At 37.6% G+C, this 14,876-nt stretch overlaps 1 protein-coding gene across 1 annotated transcript in view; it reads left to right on the top strand.

The window, feature by feature from the left end:
• Nucleotides 1–9,941, top strand: part of PPAT (phosphoribosyl pyrophosphate amidotransferase) — a 38,458-nt gene extending 28,517 nt beyond the window's left edge. The window contains exons 4-11 of the mRNA XM_032400432.1: nucleotides 1,229–1,341; nucleotides 1,445–1,590; nucleotides 2,158–2,230; nucleotides 2,786–2,937; nucleotides 3,560–3,687; nucleotides 4,801–5,022; nucleotides 6,272–6,392; nucleotides 7,685–9,941. Coding sequence (XP_032256323.1) covers nucleotides 1,229–1,341; nucleotides 1,445–1,590; nucleotides 2,158–2,230; nucleotides 2,786–2,937; nucleotides 3,560–3,687; nucleotides 4,801–5,022; nucleotides 6,272–6,392; nucleotides 7,685–7,881 — 1,152 coding nt within the window. The 3' untranslated portion in view covers nucleotides 7,882–9,941. The remainder of the gene's footprint in view (nucleotides 1–1,228; nucleotides 1,342–1,444; nucleotides 1,591–2,157; nucleotides 2,231–2,785; nucleotides 2,938–3,559; nucleotides 3,688–4,800; nucleotides 5,023–6,271; nucleotides 6,393–7,684) is intronic.
• The last annotated feature ends 4,935 nt before the right edge of the window (nucleotides 9,942–14,876 follow it).

Raw genomic sequence — 14,876 nt, 5'->3', positions numbered from 1 at the left:
AGCTTAATTATCCTTTCTTGCCATTCATTTATTGACACCAAGTTTCTTCCATCCATTGGATTCTAATAATCTTGATCTGGTCACATTGCAAATAAAAACCTCAGGTGGTATTCATTAACAGGATGGTTCTACACACACAGTTATCTCCTTAGCATTCTAGAACCAGGCATTTTACATGGGATAATTAGTGACAAGTCAAACTATGGTGAATTTTGATGGGTGGAAAATATCTAGAACCATGCTTCCATACCACTCATTGTCCTTTTATTTTCAATTCTAGCTTTAGTTATTTCCCAGAGCTTTCTTCTGCTCTCTTCTTGGGCTCTAGTATTATAATGATAATAAAATGTTTTTTTGCCCCCAAGTGAAAAAATAATTTTTTAATTCATACAATCAGAAAAGTATAAATATGAAGTAAAAATTAATTTAAAAAAAGCGCACCCACTTAGAGATAACCACCAAAAGTTCAATTCTGAACAATACCTAGCTCATTCTTTGTAGACATAACCCCTTACCCAGATGCTGGATTTCACTTCTATACATTTAGCTGCCTACTGAAAATGTTGTGTAGTATGAGTTTAAACTCAGCCTGTAAAAATTAAAAAAAAAAAAAATAAATAAAAAAAAATAAAAATAAAAATAAACTCAGCCTGTACATGTCAGTGGTGATGTTCTCATCCTGGTCAGTCTTGCTCAGAACCTCGTAATCATTATGAGAGTGTTCAACCAATTTTTATTACATCTTCTACATTTAGTTGTTCAATATGGTTAATTCCTTTATTCTACTCGATCAGCGATAATCAGTGAGGGTGGGTAGCCACCAGCACTACCACTAACAAACCTGGCTTGAGAGTCCCCACTGCAGTGTGCCACTCTTAAGAGAATGTGTCCTCTTGGTCAGGATTGTCAAGGGCTGAAAATGTTAGCATCATAATTCCAAAGTCTTGTGCCTTCTCTGCTATCTCCCACCTTTATTGTAGGTCTACATTCCTTCAAACTTAGTTTTCAAAAGCTATTCTTTATGCTTCTTAGAACACTTTTTTTTTTCTTGCTTAAAAACCTTCAGAGACTTCCCATTGCCTCCAGCAGTGCTTCTCCATTACTATATACATGTCAATAGTAGAATGCAGGATTTTCTGATTTCTTTGTATAATGGTGGGCTGTTGGGTAAAGAAGGGTCAGGTGGAGCTTTCCCTCTAATGATTACACTTTTCTCCATTCTAAATAGCTTCTGCGGCACGGTATTGGTTTGTCAACAAGTTCTGATAGCGAAATGATTACCCAGTTACTGGCCTATACCCCTCCTCAGGAACAAGATGGCACCCCAGATTGGGTAGCAAGGTAATTGTAAAACTAGGCTAAGCTCATAGCTCTGGTAACAAGAGCTCTGTCTTCCAGGTGTTTATAACTGAAGTTATTCATTCAATTATTTAATTAATTTCAGGATTAAAAACTTAATGAAGGAAGCACCCACAGCATACTCCCTGCTTATAATGCACAGAGATGTTATTTATGCAGTACGAGATCCTTATGGAAATCGTCCTTTATGCATTGGACGTCTTATGCCTGTATCTGATATAAATGATAAAGGTAATGCACCTCAGAAGAAATGTAATCTCATAGTGCTTTTCCAAGTCATTGTCCTACTGTTGGCACACCCTCAAATCTTGAGGCATAGGAAGCTTATAAGTGAGAAGGAACTACGTAAAAAGAAAAAAAATGGCAATTTCTAACGTACATTTCTTTGAGTATTTCTGAGGATGAACCATTTTTAAAGAATTTAATGGACATTCCTGTTTTGTCTGAATTGCCTTTGCCTAGCTTTTTCATTTGATTGTAGTATGATTTCAGTGATTTTCTTTTTGACTCACTAGATGTCTGTTTGAGACATTGAAATCAGTTTTTGAAAGAATTTTGGTATCATTAGTTTTATCTTTGGCTCAAGTTGAATGAAGATCGATGTGGTTTTTTTCTTCTCAAATTTTTATTTAAGTTCTAGTTAGATTCATGTGCTCTTAAAGTTGTAGAAATGGAAAAAAAAGTTGTAGAAATGGATTTTTTAAATTTATCTATTTGGTGTTTAACTGCTCACTTGAAATAGGTAGCCTCTTGTAAAATTTCTTGAATCCATTAACTGTATTGCCTTGTGATTTACAGAGAAAAAATCTTCAGAAATAGAAGGATGGGTGGTATCTTCAGAATCTTGTAGCTTTTTATCAATTGGTGCAAGGTAAGTTTTGTTTCACTCAGCATGTTCACTTTTTCCACATCAATAAAAAAATTTTTTAAATGAAAGTTTTCTTTCTGATGTCTGCAAGAAGACATATCTATAAATGCAGTTTCTTTTGTACATTGTACTCAGCAGTTGTACTGACTTTAATGTTCCTGTAATACCTTCTAATTCTGAAACTGGCATCTTGTTTTCACAGTCCCATGAGACCTATTTTTAGAAAGCAAGAATCAAGAATCTCTTCAACAAGGAATAGTTAGGATCAAAAAATTTAAGCCAGAATAAAAATGTTCTCTTTAGCCTCTATTCTTCCAAAACTCAGTAAAACTTAGGGCTTTTATTTTTTAAAATTCAAAATTAGAATTTAGGGGTAATATACATATTAGATTTACTGCTGGAGGAATATTACTTTTTAATTTTTTAAGCCATCTCTTAAACTGAACCACTTTTCCTTTATAAGGGCAGGGACTCTCTGTGTACTTTACAATAGATGTTATTATCGGTCTTAAGGACTGGTTTATTTAAAGTCTTCTTTCTTCAACATTGTTTCCCAAGATATTACCGTGAAGTCTTGCCTGGAGAAATCGTGGAAATAACCAAACGTAGTGTCCAAACTCTTGACATTATACCAAGGTCTGAAGGAAACCCGATGGCTTTTTGTATCTTTGAATATGTTTATTTTGCAAGACCAGATAGTATATTTGAAGGTAAATAAAATACCTTTAACTTTTTATATAAGTGTTGTATTTATCTCATCGAAACATGGCAGTTCTTTTTTTTTTTTAAAGATTTTATTTATTTGACAGAGAGAGACACAGCGAGAGAGGGAACACAAGCAGGGGGAGTGGGAGAGGGAGAAGCAGGTTTCCCGCCGAGCAGAGAGCCTGATGCGGGGCTCGATCCCAGGACTCTGGGATCATGACCTGAGCCGAAGGCAGACACTTAGCCGACTGAGCCACCCAGGCGCCCCTGAAATGTGGCAGTTCTTGGTTCGAAGGCTTACCTGGCTCTTTAGAGGCACATTGCTTACATGTTGTGGATATGGGACTGAATCTACAAGTCATATGATCACTATTTTTCCCTTTCATTTGACTCCTGGATTTTGTTTTCCTTTTTAGGAGTAAGGATTATGATGTTCAGATGTGTATTAAGGCCAGGGGTTTTTTTTGAATAGTGAATTCCCCAGTTTATATATTTCCACTTTAGTTGTTTTATATATTTTACTTTACTTTTTATACTCCATGTATGGCATTCTAACAAGCTAATTTTCGTAGAATAATAACATCATGTTAAGTAAAAATAATCCGTTTCCTTTTCCAAACCTTCCAGACCAAATGGTTTACACAGTAAGATATCGCTGTGGTCAGCAGCTCGCAATTGAAGCCCCTGTGGATGCAGATTTGGTTAGCACTGTTCCGGAATCTGCTACACCTGCTGCTCTTGGTTACGCAGGAAAGGTATTTTCTTTGGACACGCAGTGAAATGCTCTTGAGCACTGAAATTAGAAATCCTTGTATATAAAGAGAAACTTACCAACACATTGTAAGGAAAAAGAAAATGCTGGGTCCTTTACAAGAGTTATTTTCCAGCCTTTTCATTCAATGGCACTATTTTAGTGGAGTCCACCCAAAGATTAGCAGAATGATCCTTTTCATTTAAAAAGATAACATCATGAAAAAAAAAAAGGTAACATCATGAATATATATAGAATTTAGTGGTAATATTTACTTATTAAAACCTATTTCTTGAAGTACCCTGGTATATCTGTTCCCTATTTAGTATGGGTGATAATAAAGCAATTTATGTTCATTTTGTGTAATGTTTTTAAATTTATTTATTTATTTATTTTAAGTAGGCTCCGTGCCAAGTGCAGAGCCCAACGCAAGGGTTCTAATTCACGACCCTGAGATCAAGACCTGAGCTGAGATCAAGGGCCGGTCGTTTAACCGACTGAGCCACCCAGGCGCCCCTTTTTTCTTAAACTTTTTTTTTTTAATGTAATGTTTTTAGTACTATGCTTAATTTCATTTTTCATGACTAGGTAGATAATATAACTATAGTGATCCTGGGGTGTCCTGCTCAATATTCACTATGTTGAAAAGTTTAACTTATTAGTTTTTAAAAGAAATAATATGCATACATTTTAGGTTAGTATTACCTTGAAAGATGGATAAATCCCGCCTGCCCCCTCAGAAAGTATATCCTTTGCATACTGGTTTTAATTCATTTCTTGCTGTGAATTTTTCTGACAGTGATTTATTCTTTGTCATGTCTTCACACGCTTAGTGTTCCCTTCCAGGACAGAGAAATATTTGTTTAAAAGCATTATAACTCCTGGCAAAATGAATTGGTTTTCCCACTGAGTATGTTACTTTGAATGATATTTCTTTTTGCCTTTTTTCCCTACAATTTAATTAGTGAAGGAAAATTGTAATCTGTTAATGGAGAGTTCAGAATAGCATTTCAAATGTTTGTATACATATTATAATGGAAGCATGACCTAGAGAAAATAGGAACCTAGGGTTCTCTATTTATTGCTGCTCATTGTCCTTTTATTTCTTGTCTATCAGTGTGGGCTTCCATATGTGGAAGTGCTATGTAAAAACCGGTATGTGGGAAGAACCTTCATTCAACCAAACATGAGGTTAAGACAACTTGGTGTTGCAAAAAAATTTGGAGTATTGTCGGACAACTTTAAAGGCAAAAGAATTGTTCTTGTAGATGATTCAATTGTAAGAGGCAATACCATTTCACCCATAATCAAATTGCTCAAAGAATCTGGTGCAAAAGAGGTAAGTAATATTAAAACATATCCTAAAGTACTGATAATTAACAATAGGATACTGGCATAAAAATTGCAATGTAGTACAGTGAATGAAAATGGGAAGTTCAATATAATAAATTGTCATCTTTCATATAAGTTGGTTTAGTAATAACTGTGCAGTAACTTGGAAAACATATATGTAATTTTAAAAACTAAAACCACAAAATAGAGTGCTTTTTAAATTTTTAGAGTATTTCTCTTTTTGAAGATGCAGAGCAAATCCTATTGTAATAAATTTGCCACATCGGGTTATATTTTTAAATCTCAGAGCTTATTCTAACTCTAAATATCTCAGTAATTCAAATTACAGAAGTGATTTTAAAAAATAAATAAAAATTACTGAAGAGATGTAATTTACAACTAATAGTTGAATGGATTCAAAAATAAAATCTCTTGTAGGAGAAAGTGGCATGGAAAGCAGTGGCAGTCTTTCTACAAAGCTTTAAAGATAATTGTAATTATGGGGGCACCTGGGTGGCTCAGTTGGTTGAGCGACTGCCTTCGGCTCAGGTCATGATCCTGGAGTTCCTGGATCGAGTCCCGCATCGGGCTCCCTGCTCAGCAGGGAGTCTGCTTCTCCCTCTGACCCTCCTCCCTCTCATGCTCTCTGTCTCTCATTCTCTCTCAAATAAATAAATAAAATCTTTAAAAAAAAAAAAAAAAAAAAAAAAAAGATAATTGTAATTATGAGGAACGCCTGGGCAGTACAGTCATTTCAGAGTCTGACTCTTGGTTTCCACTCAGGTCATGATCCCAGGGTCATGAGATCAAGCCCGGCCTTGGGCTCCGTGCTCAGCATAGAATCTGCTTGAGACTCTCTCCCTCTCCTTCTGCCTCTTCTTCCCTGCCTGCTTGTGTGTGTGCTCTCTCTCTCTAAAAAGTAAATAAATGAATAAAAAGTAATTGCAGTTATGAGTTTCCAACTTTTTTATGACTGTTATTATGATTATGATAATCTCTTCAGATTTTTTTTTTTTTAAGAGTTTGTGAGTATGTGAGGGGGTTAGGGGCAGAGGGAGAGGGAGAGGGAATCTTAAGCAGGCTACATGAGGAGCATGGAGCCTGAATTGGGGCTCAGTCTCATGACCCTGAGGTCATGACACTGAGCCAAAAATCAAGAGTTGGACTCCTAACTGACTGAGCCACCCAGGCGCCCCTTACACGATTATTCTTAAAATGCATGTCAAAATAATATGTGAAAATGATTTCTTTCCAAGGTACACATTAGAGTGGCTTCACCACCAATTAGATATCCATGCTTTATGGGAATAAACATACCAACAAAAGAAGAGCTTATTGCCAATAAACCTGAATTTGAACATCTTGCAAAATATCTGGGTAGGTATTAAAATTTCTATAAACTTTATTTTTTTTAATTTTTTTTTTTTTTAAGATTTTATTTATTTGACAGAGAGAGGCACAGCGAGAACAGGAACACAAGCAGGGGGAGTGGGAGAGGGAGAAGAGGCTTCCCGCTGAGCAGGGAGCCCAATGTGGGGCTCGATCCCAGGACCCTGGGATCATGACCTGAGCCGAAAGCAGACGCTTAACGACTGAGCCACCCAGGCGCCCCTAAACTTTATTTATTAACAGAGAAAATCCAAAGCTTGTCAGTCTTTACACTTGTAATAAAAAAAAACAGTGTCCAGTATTTGTTAAAAATACATATTGTATGACATGTTGAGCCGATATTGAACACTATCCTGAATAATGAGAGTGCCTGGTGTATATAGACACCGTGGTAAGTGCTGTATTGGAGACCAAGGCCAAGGTGAGATCAGGTAGAAAGGAAGAAAGGCTTTCCAGGTAGAGGGAACTGCAGGCATATCAGTTAAAGCCTTACAAAGATCAGATCCCAAGAAAAAAATAATTTTACCACAGATTCTAATAGAATAATTTGGAGGTGGGTACAAATCGAAAAGTGAAAAGCTACTGTAGAGTTATCTTTAATAATGAAGTCAGCAGAATTGGAGATCTAGGTTATCCTGGATAAAACATTTGCTTTTCAAATTAGGTGAGAGAAAGTATTTAAATAGCACACAGATGTTTAGCCAGTGTACCTTGGTACCTCCACACTGCTTGATTACGGCAGGTGCGTCTTTTGACATGCCTGTGCCTTACCAGTTAAATATTTTGAATATCACCCAATTGATATCTTATTGTGAACATTTACTCTTTGCCAGGAACATATCTATATTATTGTAATAATATCACAGCTACTCTACAGTTAGGCCATGTTTCCCTTATCTTATAGATGGAAAAATAGACCTAGGAAAAGTAAGTGACCTTGAGCTTATATTTGAACCCAGATTTTCCTGACTTCAAAGTCTATTTTCATTATCAAGAAAATTACTCCTGAAGCTTACTGAATCCATTCTAGATTTGAAGCCTCCACTGTTATTTTAAATTATATTCTCCCTTAAATTCCAATTTCATATTTTAAAAAATAATAAAGGCCAAGAGTTTTATTACATACTTCTTCCTTCCCCCGCCCCCTTTTAAAGAGGCTAAAGGAGGAATTTTTATCGTGGCTTGAGTTTTTCTGTTTGTAACTGTCATTTTTTGAGGCAGTTCATCCTTTCCAAAGGAAGTGTAATGACCTTTTCCTTTTTCTCTCTTTCCTCCTGTAGGAGCAAACAGTGTTGTATATCTGTCAGTGGGAGGACTGGTTTCATCTGTACAAGAAGGGATAAAGTTTAAAAAACAGAAAGTGGAAAAGCAGGATATTATGATTCAAGAGAATGGGAATGGTCTGGAATGCTTTGAGAAGAATGGTCATTGTACAGCTTGTCTCACTGGAAAATACCCTGTGGAATTGGAATGGTAGCTGGTAGGGACAGATAAGATTTTTCAAGATATAAAGTTGGTCAAGAAGTTTTAGTGGTGGTTAACATCCTGTCCATTTACTGTTACTCCCTTGAAACGATGTAAAATGCCACATGCTTATGTTTACCTTTACAAGTTTTGAGAGTTCTGAAAAGAGTACCAAAGTGCTATGCTTTCCTTAACAATCCTAGATAAATATTTTGGTGTTATCTAGGAATTTGGATGATCCTTTCAGTTTTATTTAGTAGTTTAGTACTTTGAGTCTACCACTTCCGAGGTCACATACATTTAATTTCACATCAGCAACAGTAATGCAAAGAATAGGTAAATTTCTGTTTTAGTGAGGATTGTCAGCACTGTACCTTCCCACAGATTCTTAGAGAATTTTGTGGAATGTTTCTTGAAAGTTATTGAAATTCAGTTGTGGAGTATTTTCATAATTGAAACCTTGCTAATCGTAAATAATACTACAACATTGGTGTTTCTTTTGTTTTTTGTTCTTTTTTTTTTTTAACGCACAAGCATCAGCTAGCCTTTTTTTACCTGGTCAGAGAAGGTGGGGTAAGTGGCATTTGCCAGGTCCACGCTTTAAAGAGTTTGCAAGAGGTTAGACTAAGGTGGTATGATGTAAACAGGACATGAGTTAAATATAACATTTCATGCAAACCTTGAATCCATTATATCCTAAAAGTGTCAGGCTCCTGGAGTTCTCAGTGTGGTTTTGACCTTGGCTTCCCTGTCTAACAAAACTTAAAACAAGAACAACAAATACCTTTTTGTGCCTCACTTTTCCCGCCTGTGCAACGGGTACTTATATTACTTAAATAATTAATAGGAATGTGAAAAAGTGTCATACTTTTGGTGGTTAGAGCCATCATTTCACCCCTCAATTTTAAGATAGTGCATGATTATTAGTTTTTGAAATGTTGGCTGTTACTCTGAAATTGAGATTTCATTATGTTGAAGGGAGACAGTTTAGCAGTGCTTTGCCACCTGTCTTTGAGATGTCTTAAAAATGATTCTAAAAACATGTCTGTGGAAGGTGCTTTCCTACATTTGATTATAAAGTATATTTGATTCATACTACTTAGTGCCCTTATAGTATAAGCCCAGCAAGTAACCTAGTACATTTGAAGTAAAAAATTTTTAGATTCTAACAACCCTTTTATCCTTATTAATTATATTTTCTTTTAATGAACTGCTGCTTGATCATTTGCAAACATATACACATATATATGTATAAATATATATACATAGTTGGAATTAAATGATCAAGTAGAAACATTGTAGGGGCCAATTTTGCTTAAGAATCAAGGTGACAACTATTTCGGAATTAGCATGCCCATCTAATTCTAAGCATCACCTTATCACTTTTTTCTACTTTATTTTATTGGGATTTAACAATTTTTTAAAAGTGTTTTCTTGTAACATCTGAGATTTAAAATATTAAGTTGACCTGCCCCCAACCCCTGTTTATGTAAGATTTTTTAAAACATAAAAGTGTTTGTTTTTGTGTTATTAAGTTACCTTAATTTGATGTATATAGTGTCCAAATCCATTTAGAAATTTAATATTTATTAATAACTGAAATCTTCTGTCTTCATTTGGTATATAGTCTCATATGTTATATTATGGCAGGCCAAGATAAAATCTTGACAGCTCTTTAAGCCCATGCACAACAGGCAGCAGCAGGTCACATAACCCTGTGGCAGTGACTTAAGCAAATTGGCATTTGAATAAAGCCCTGGGACCATTTGAGTATATAGCCTCTTGTCTTAAATGTATTCCTCATGTCAGCATGGAGGAGGCAAGACCTGTGGGTCAATTTTGAATTGGCCTCAGTTACATTTGATTTTTAAAAACAAGAGACTCAGGGAAAGTACTAAACCAAAATCTCTGATTTGACTTTTGTGTTTTCCATAGTTTTTGTCTCCCATTGTTTTTATTTTGTTTTACTGAGCTGCTTTTATAAAGGAATATGGTACTGTGAGAGTTTGGTAATTCTACAAATTTCTTAATATTTCTCCATCATGACCTTTTATTTCCCAAGTTTCTGAAGTCTGAATTAAATTACAGTTTTATACATATACTCTCAAATGTTTAACTGCTTTAAATTAAAATAAGCAGAGTATTGAAAATCACAAAGAAGATGAAAAATGTGTTTTCACAGGATCTATCTTGTTGTGAATTAAACTAAGCCTACTTTTTTGTGACTTCATTGTGATGCATTGGTGACAAATACATGTAATATGTTTAAATATGTGTGTGTGCTTTTTTTTAATAGTGACCTTACTCAGTGCATTATGATGAATAGCACAGGAATAGTCACATCCAGGCTCCCTTCTTAACACCAGCTAGTCAGATCTTATTTCTCTGATCCAGACATTTCAATAAATAGGCCATTGCTTATGAACAGGAAAAAACTCCTGGCTGAGTAGAAAGGACACATAAAGTTATTTAAAATGTAATGCTAAGTAAGCACTATAATAGTAGTAAGTTCTGTAAAAATACTAGTGGGAATGGGGAGTGTAACAGAAGAGGTGTCTTAGATTTCCAAAATGTGTGTGTGCATGTGTTTGTGGTTGGGGGAATTTTTTTAAAAATCAAATTAAAGTAGGTAAATCAACAAATTGTGGTACATCCAGAGAATAGAATATTATTCAGTCCTAAAAAGAAATGAGCTATCAGGCCATGGAAAGACATGGAGGGAACTTAAATGCATATTACCGAGTGAAAGAAGCCAATCTGTGAAAGCTACCTACTGTGTGAGTCCAACTATATGCCATTCTGGAAAAGGCAAAACTGTGGAGACATCAGTGGTTGCCAGGGGTGGTGGGGGAGGAAGGGATGAATAGGAGGGGCACAGAGAATTTTTAGGACAGTGAAACTACTCTGTGTGATATTATAATGGTGGATACATGTCATTATATATTTGTTCCAACCCATAGTGTACATCACCAAGAGTAAACCCTAATGTAAACTATAGACTTTGGGTGATAATGATGTATCCATGTAGGTTTATCAGTTGAAACAAATGTACTATCCTGGTGGGGGATGTTGATAATGGAGGAGGCTATGCATGTGTGGGGGCAGGGGGTTTGTGAGAACTCTGTATTTCTGCTCAATTTTGCTGTGAACTAAAACTGCTCTAAAATATAGTCTCTTTTAAAAATAAACATACCAAGTCCCACCTCTAAGCAAAAAATAAAATAATATATGCATATATGTTATTGCCTCTGAAAATCTTGCCCCAGGGCATCACTTCTCATGCCTTCTTTCTTTGGATTTCAAATAGAGCTTAGTCAACTCCTAAGGAAAGTTGCCTTCTTGTTTAAGTCAAAATGAAAATCCAAGCCTCTTAGGAAAAGCTGCATGCCCCTTCGACATTTTAGACTAAGCTATAGTATGCAATGTAAACTCATTTTTTGTGTGTGCATAAATTTTCTTCTTATGTAGCTGAGAAGTTGTTAGATGGCAGGAACCAGTGCTTTTAACTTTTTTTTTTTTAAGATTTTATTTATTTATTTGACAGAGAGAGACACAGCGAGAGAGGGAACACAAGCAGGGGGAGTGGGACAGGGAGAAGCAGGCTTCCCGTGGAGCAGGGAGCCCGATGCGGGGCTCAATCCCAGGACCTGGGATCATGACCTGAGCTGAAGGCAGACGCTTAACGACTGAGCCACCCAGGCGCCCCTGCTTTTAACTTTTTTGGAAGTTCTCAGGATCTACCATAATACCGAACTCCTTGCACTGTGACAAAATGGAAAATGACTGCACGAAAGAGGCCCACAAGGGTCCTGTACTCTTCCTCAGCCTTTGAATTTGCTTCATTGAAAATTGTTTGGCTTCAATATTGACATTCTGATGGATATCTTCAGTGTGATGATTAATTTTGTGTTAACTTGGCTAGGCTGTGGTGCTCAGTTGTTTGTTCAAACACCAGTCTGGATGTGGTGAAGTTATTTTTTAGATTTGATTAACATTTAAATCAGTAGACTTAAAAAAAAATTGATTTTAGAGCGTGAGTAGAGGGAGGGGCAGAGGGTGAGGGAGACTCTCAAGCAGACTCCCTGCTGAGCATAGAGCCCCACGTGATGCAGCGCTCAGTGCACGTGGGGCTCGATTCCATGACGTGAACTGAAATGAGTCGGACACTTAACAGACTGAGCCACCCAGGTGCCCCATCAGTAGACTTTGAATAAAGCAGATTACTCTCCATAATGTGAGTGGACCTCATCCAGTCAGTTGTAGGTCTTAAGAATAAAGATGAAGGTTTCCTGGAGATAGAATTTTCAAAATTGCAACGTAGAAACCCTGCCAGAGTTTCCAGCCTGCTGGCCTGCTCTATAGATTTCAACTTTGACAGCCCTCACAAATGTGTGAGCCAATTTCTTAAAATACATGTATCTCTCTCTCTTTCAAACATATACTTTTATATATTTTATGTGGTATGTGTATGTTTATACGTGTTTTTGTTCCTCTGCAGAACTTTAATACAATAGACTCCCTCTTGCGAACAGTGGGACCTTCCTCATCCCTCCATTCTTTCCTAGCCATCTGACAAAACAAGCCTGAGTGACCCCAACCACTAATTTTCTCCACCTTCAACTGGGCAGCTGAGTACTGTTAAGAGTAAATCATATCGGGCGCCTGGGTGGCTCAGTTGGTTAAGCGACTGCCTTCGGCTCAGGTCATGATTCTGGAGTGTCTGGATCAAGTCCCGCATCGGGCTCCCTGCTCGGCAGGGAGTCTGCTTCTCCTTCTGACCCTCCCCCCTCTCATGTGCTCTCTCTCTCATTCTCTCTCTCTCAAATAAATAAATAAAATCTTAAAAAAAAAAGAGTAAATCATATAACACACCATTATCCCAACTGTGATGCTGCAAAGCACACAACAGGGAGCTAGCCTTGTCTTCAGGGTAGTATGATACTGTGCTTTATAATAAGATATATATTTGGTCTTTATCCTATTTCTGGCACAGATACCTTAAAGTCGTTGAGATTTCCTAAGTGATAAGAGCAATAAAGGTGTGTTTTTTTTAAATTCCAGTGTAGTCAACATACAGTGCTATATTAGTTTCAGGTGTACAATATAGTGATTCAACAGTTCCATATATTACTCAGTGCTCATCAAGGTAAGTGTACTCTTAATCCCCATCACTATTTAACCCATCCCTCACCCACCCACCTCCCCTCTCGTAACCATTTGTTTGTTCTCTATGGTTGAGTGTTTTTTGTTTTGCCTCTAATAAAGGTGTCGATATTCATAACAAATTCCTTTCAGCCACACCTGTGTTTATGTTAATGAGGTGACTTTCTGAAAACACCTAAGAATAAGGACTCTTGGGGCGCCTGGGTGACTCAGTCATTAAGCTTCTGCCTTTGGCTCAGGTCATGATCCCGGGGTCCTGGGATCGAGCCCCGCATTGGGCTCCCTGCTCCGCGGGAAGCCTGCTTCTCCCTCTCCCACTCACCCTGCTTGTGTTCCTTCTCTCGCTGTGTCTCTCTCTGTCAAATAAATAAATAAAATCTAAAAAAAAAAAAAGAATAAGGACTCTTTTCCAGGGGAACTGATCATGTGATTAGAGGGTTGAACTTCCAGCCGCACCTCCTTGACTTTCAGGGAGGGGAGAGGAGCTACAGGTTAAATCAACAGGGAATGGCCAGTGATTTAATCAATTGTGCCCTCATAATTAAGCCTCTATAAAAACCCAGAAGGACTCGTGGTCTGGAGAACTTCCTGGTTGGTGACATGGAGACGCGGGGGTGAGTGGTATGCTTGGAGAGCGTGGTAGCTCCATGCTCCCTTTCCACATACCTTGTCCTCTGCGTTCCTTCCAACTAGCTGTTCCTGAGTTAATTGCGTGATGGATGGAAAACCCACACATTGGAGGTAGGGTCAAGGATACTCAAAATTGTTTTTGAAATCATTTTTATTTTTAAAAGAAAGGACGTTGGCAACTGAGATGAGGTGGAGGATTAGGTGAAAAGAAGTGAAATTAGAATGCATCAATAAATGTGCAAAGGATCAGCAAGGTTCTGGGATAGGCATTTGAAACTTCCCAGGAATTAATGTAGTGGATGGGAGAAGAGTAAAAAGATAGTTGGGGAAACAGGTGCATAAGACATGAAACTGTTTTCAAGATACTTTAGTATAAGAAGTTAAATGCAGCTGTTGATAGGTTCTGTAAGAAGTGTAAGTTACCGGGGCGCCTGGGTGGCTCAGTCGTTAAGTGTCTGCCTTCAGCTCAGGTCATGGTCCCAGGGTTCTGGGATCGAGCCCCACATCGGGCTCCCTGCTCCGTGGGAAGCCTGCTTCTCCCTCCCACTCCCCCAGCTTGTGTTCCCTCTCTCGCTGTGTCTCTCTCTATCAAATAAATAAATAAAATCTTAAAAAAAAAAAAGTGTAAGTTACCGTTTGGGAAAGGTGTAGGCTTATACCCTACTGAAAAGCTAATATGCTAGCCTGTTACTGTTTCGTGGCAATAGACCTGAGATTCCTGGGTCAAAGAGAAATTTGTTACTCATGGCAAAAGCAGTGGCCAGAGCTTCACATTTGTCAGTTCGCCATGCATCCCAAGTCCCACTGGGGAGATGGAGTGAGGCAGAGATGGATGTCTGCACATGCAGTGGGTTGTGTGACAGGAAAGGAATACTAAGTTTGGGGGATTTGCTTTTATAGTAAATGGAAGCAAACCTGCTCCTTGGGAAAGACATTACCTCAGCTCTGAAGATCCATCACCCCAAACAACCCTGACAAATGACCTGAATAAAGAGCAATCAATACCTTGTGTTTTTGACATACCCAGCAAGAATTTGCAAGGACATTAAGGGTCATGGCAGTGTCCCTCCCAACAGTATGTTGGGTTCATGGGATGGTGGGGGGAGGATGGGTAAATTCTAATACAAGGCTTGAAAGGGACCAAGGAGGTGACTTTTTTTTTTAAAGATTTTGTTTATTTGTCAGAGAGCACAAGATTGCTCAAGCAGAGGGAGA

This window comes from Phoca vitulina, unplaced genomic scaffold, assembly GCF_004348235.1.
Source record: "Phoca vitulina isolate PV1807 unplaced genomic scaffold, GSC_HSeal_1.0 scaffold3, whole genome shotgun sequence".
Lineage (NCBI taxonomy): Eukaryota > Metazoa > Chordata > Mammalia > Carnivora > Phocidae > Phoca > Phoca vitulina.
This window is presented reverse-complemented; position numbering and strand designations above follow the sequence as displayed.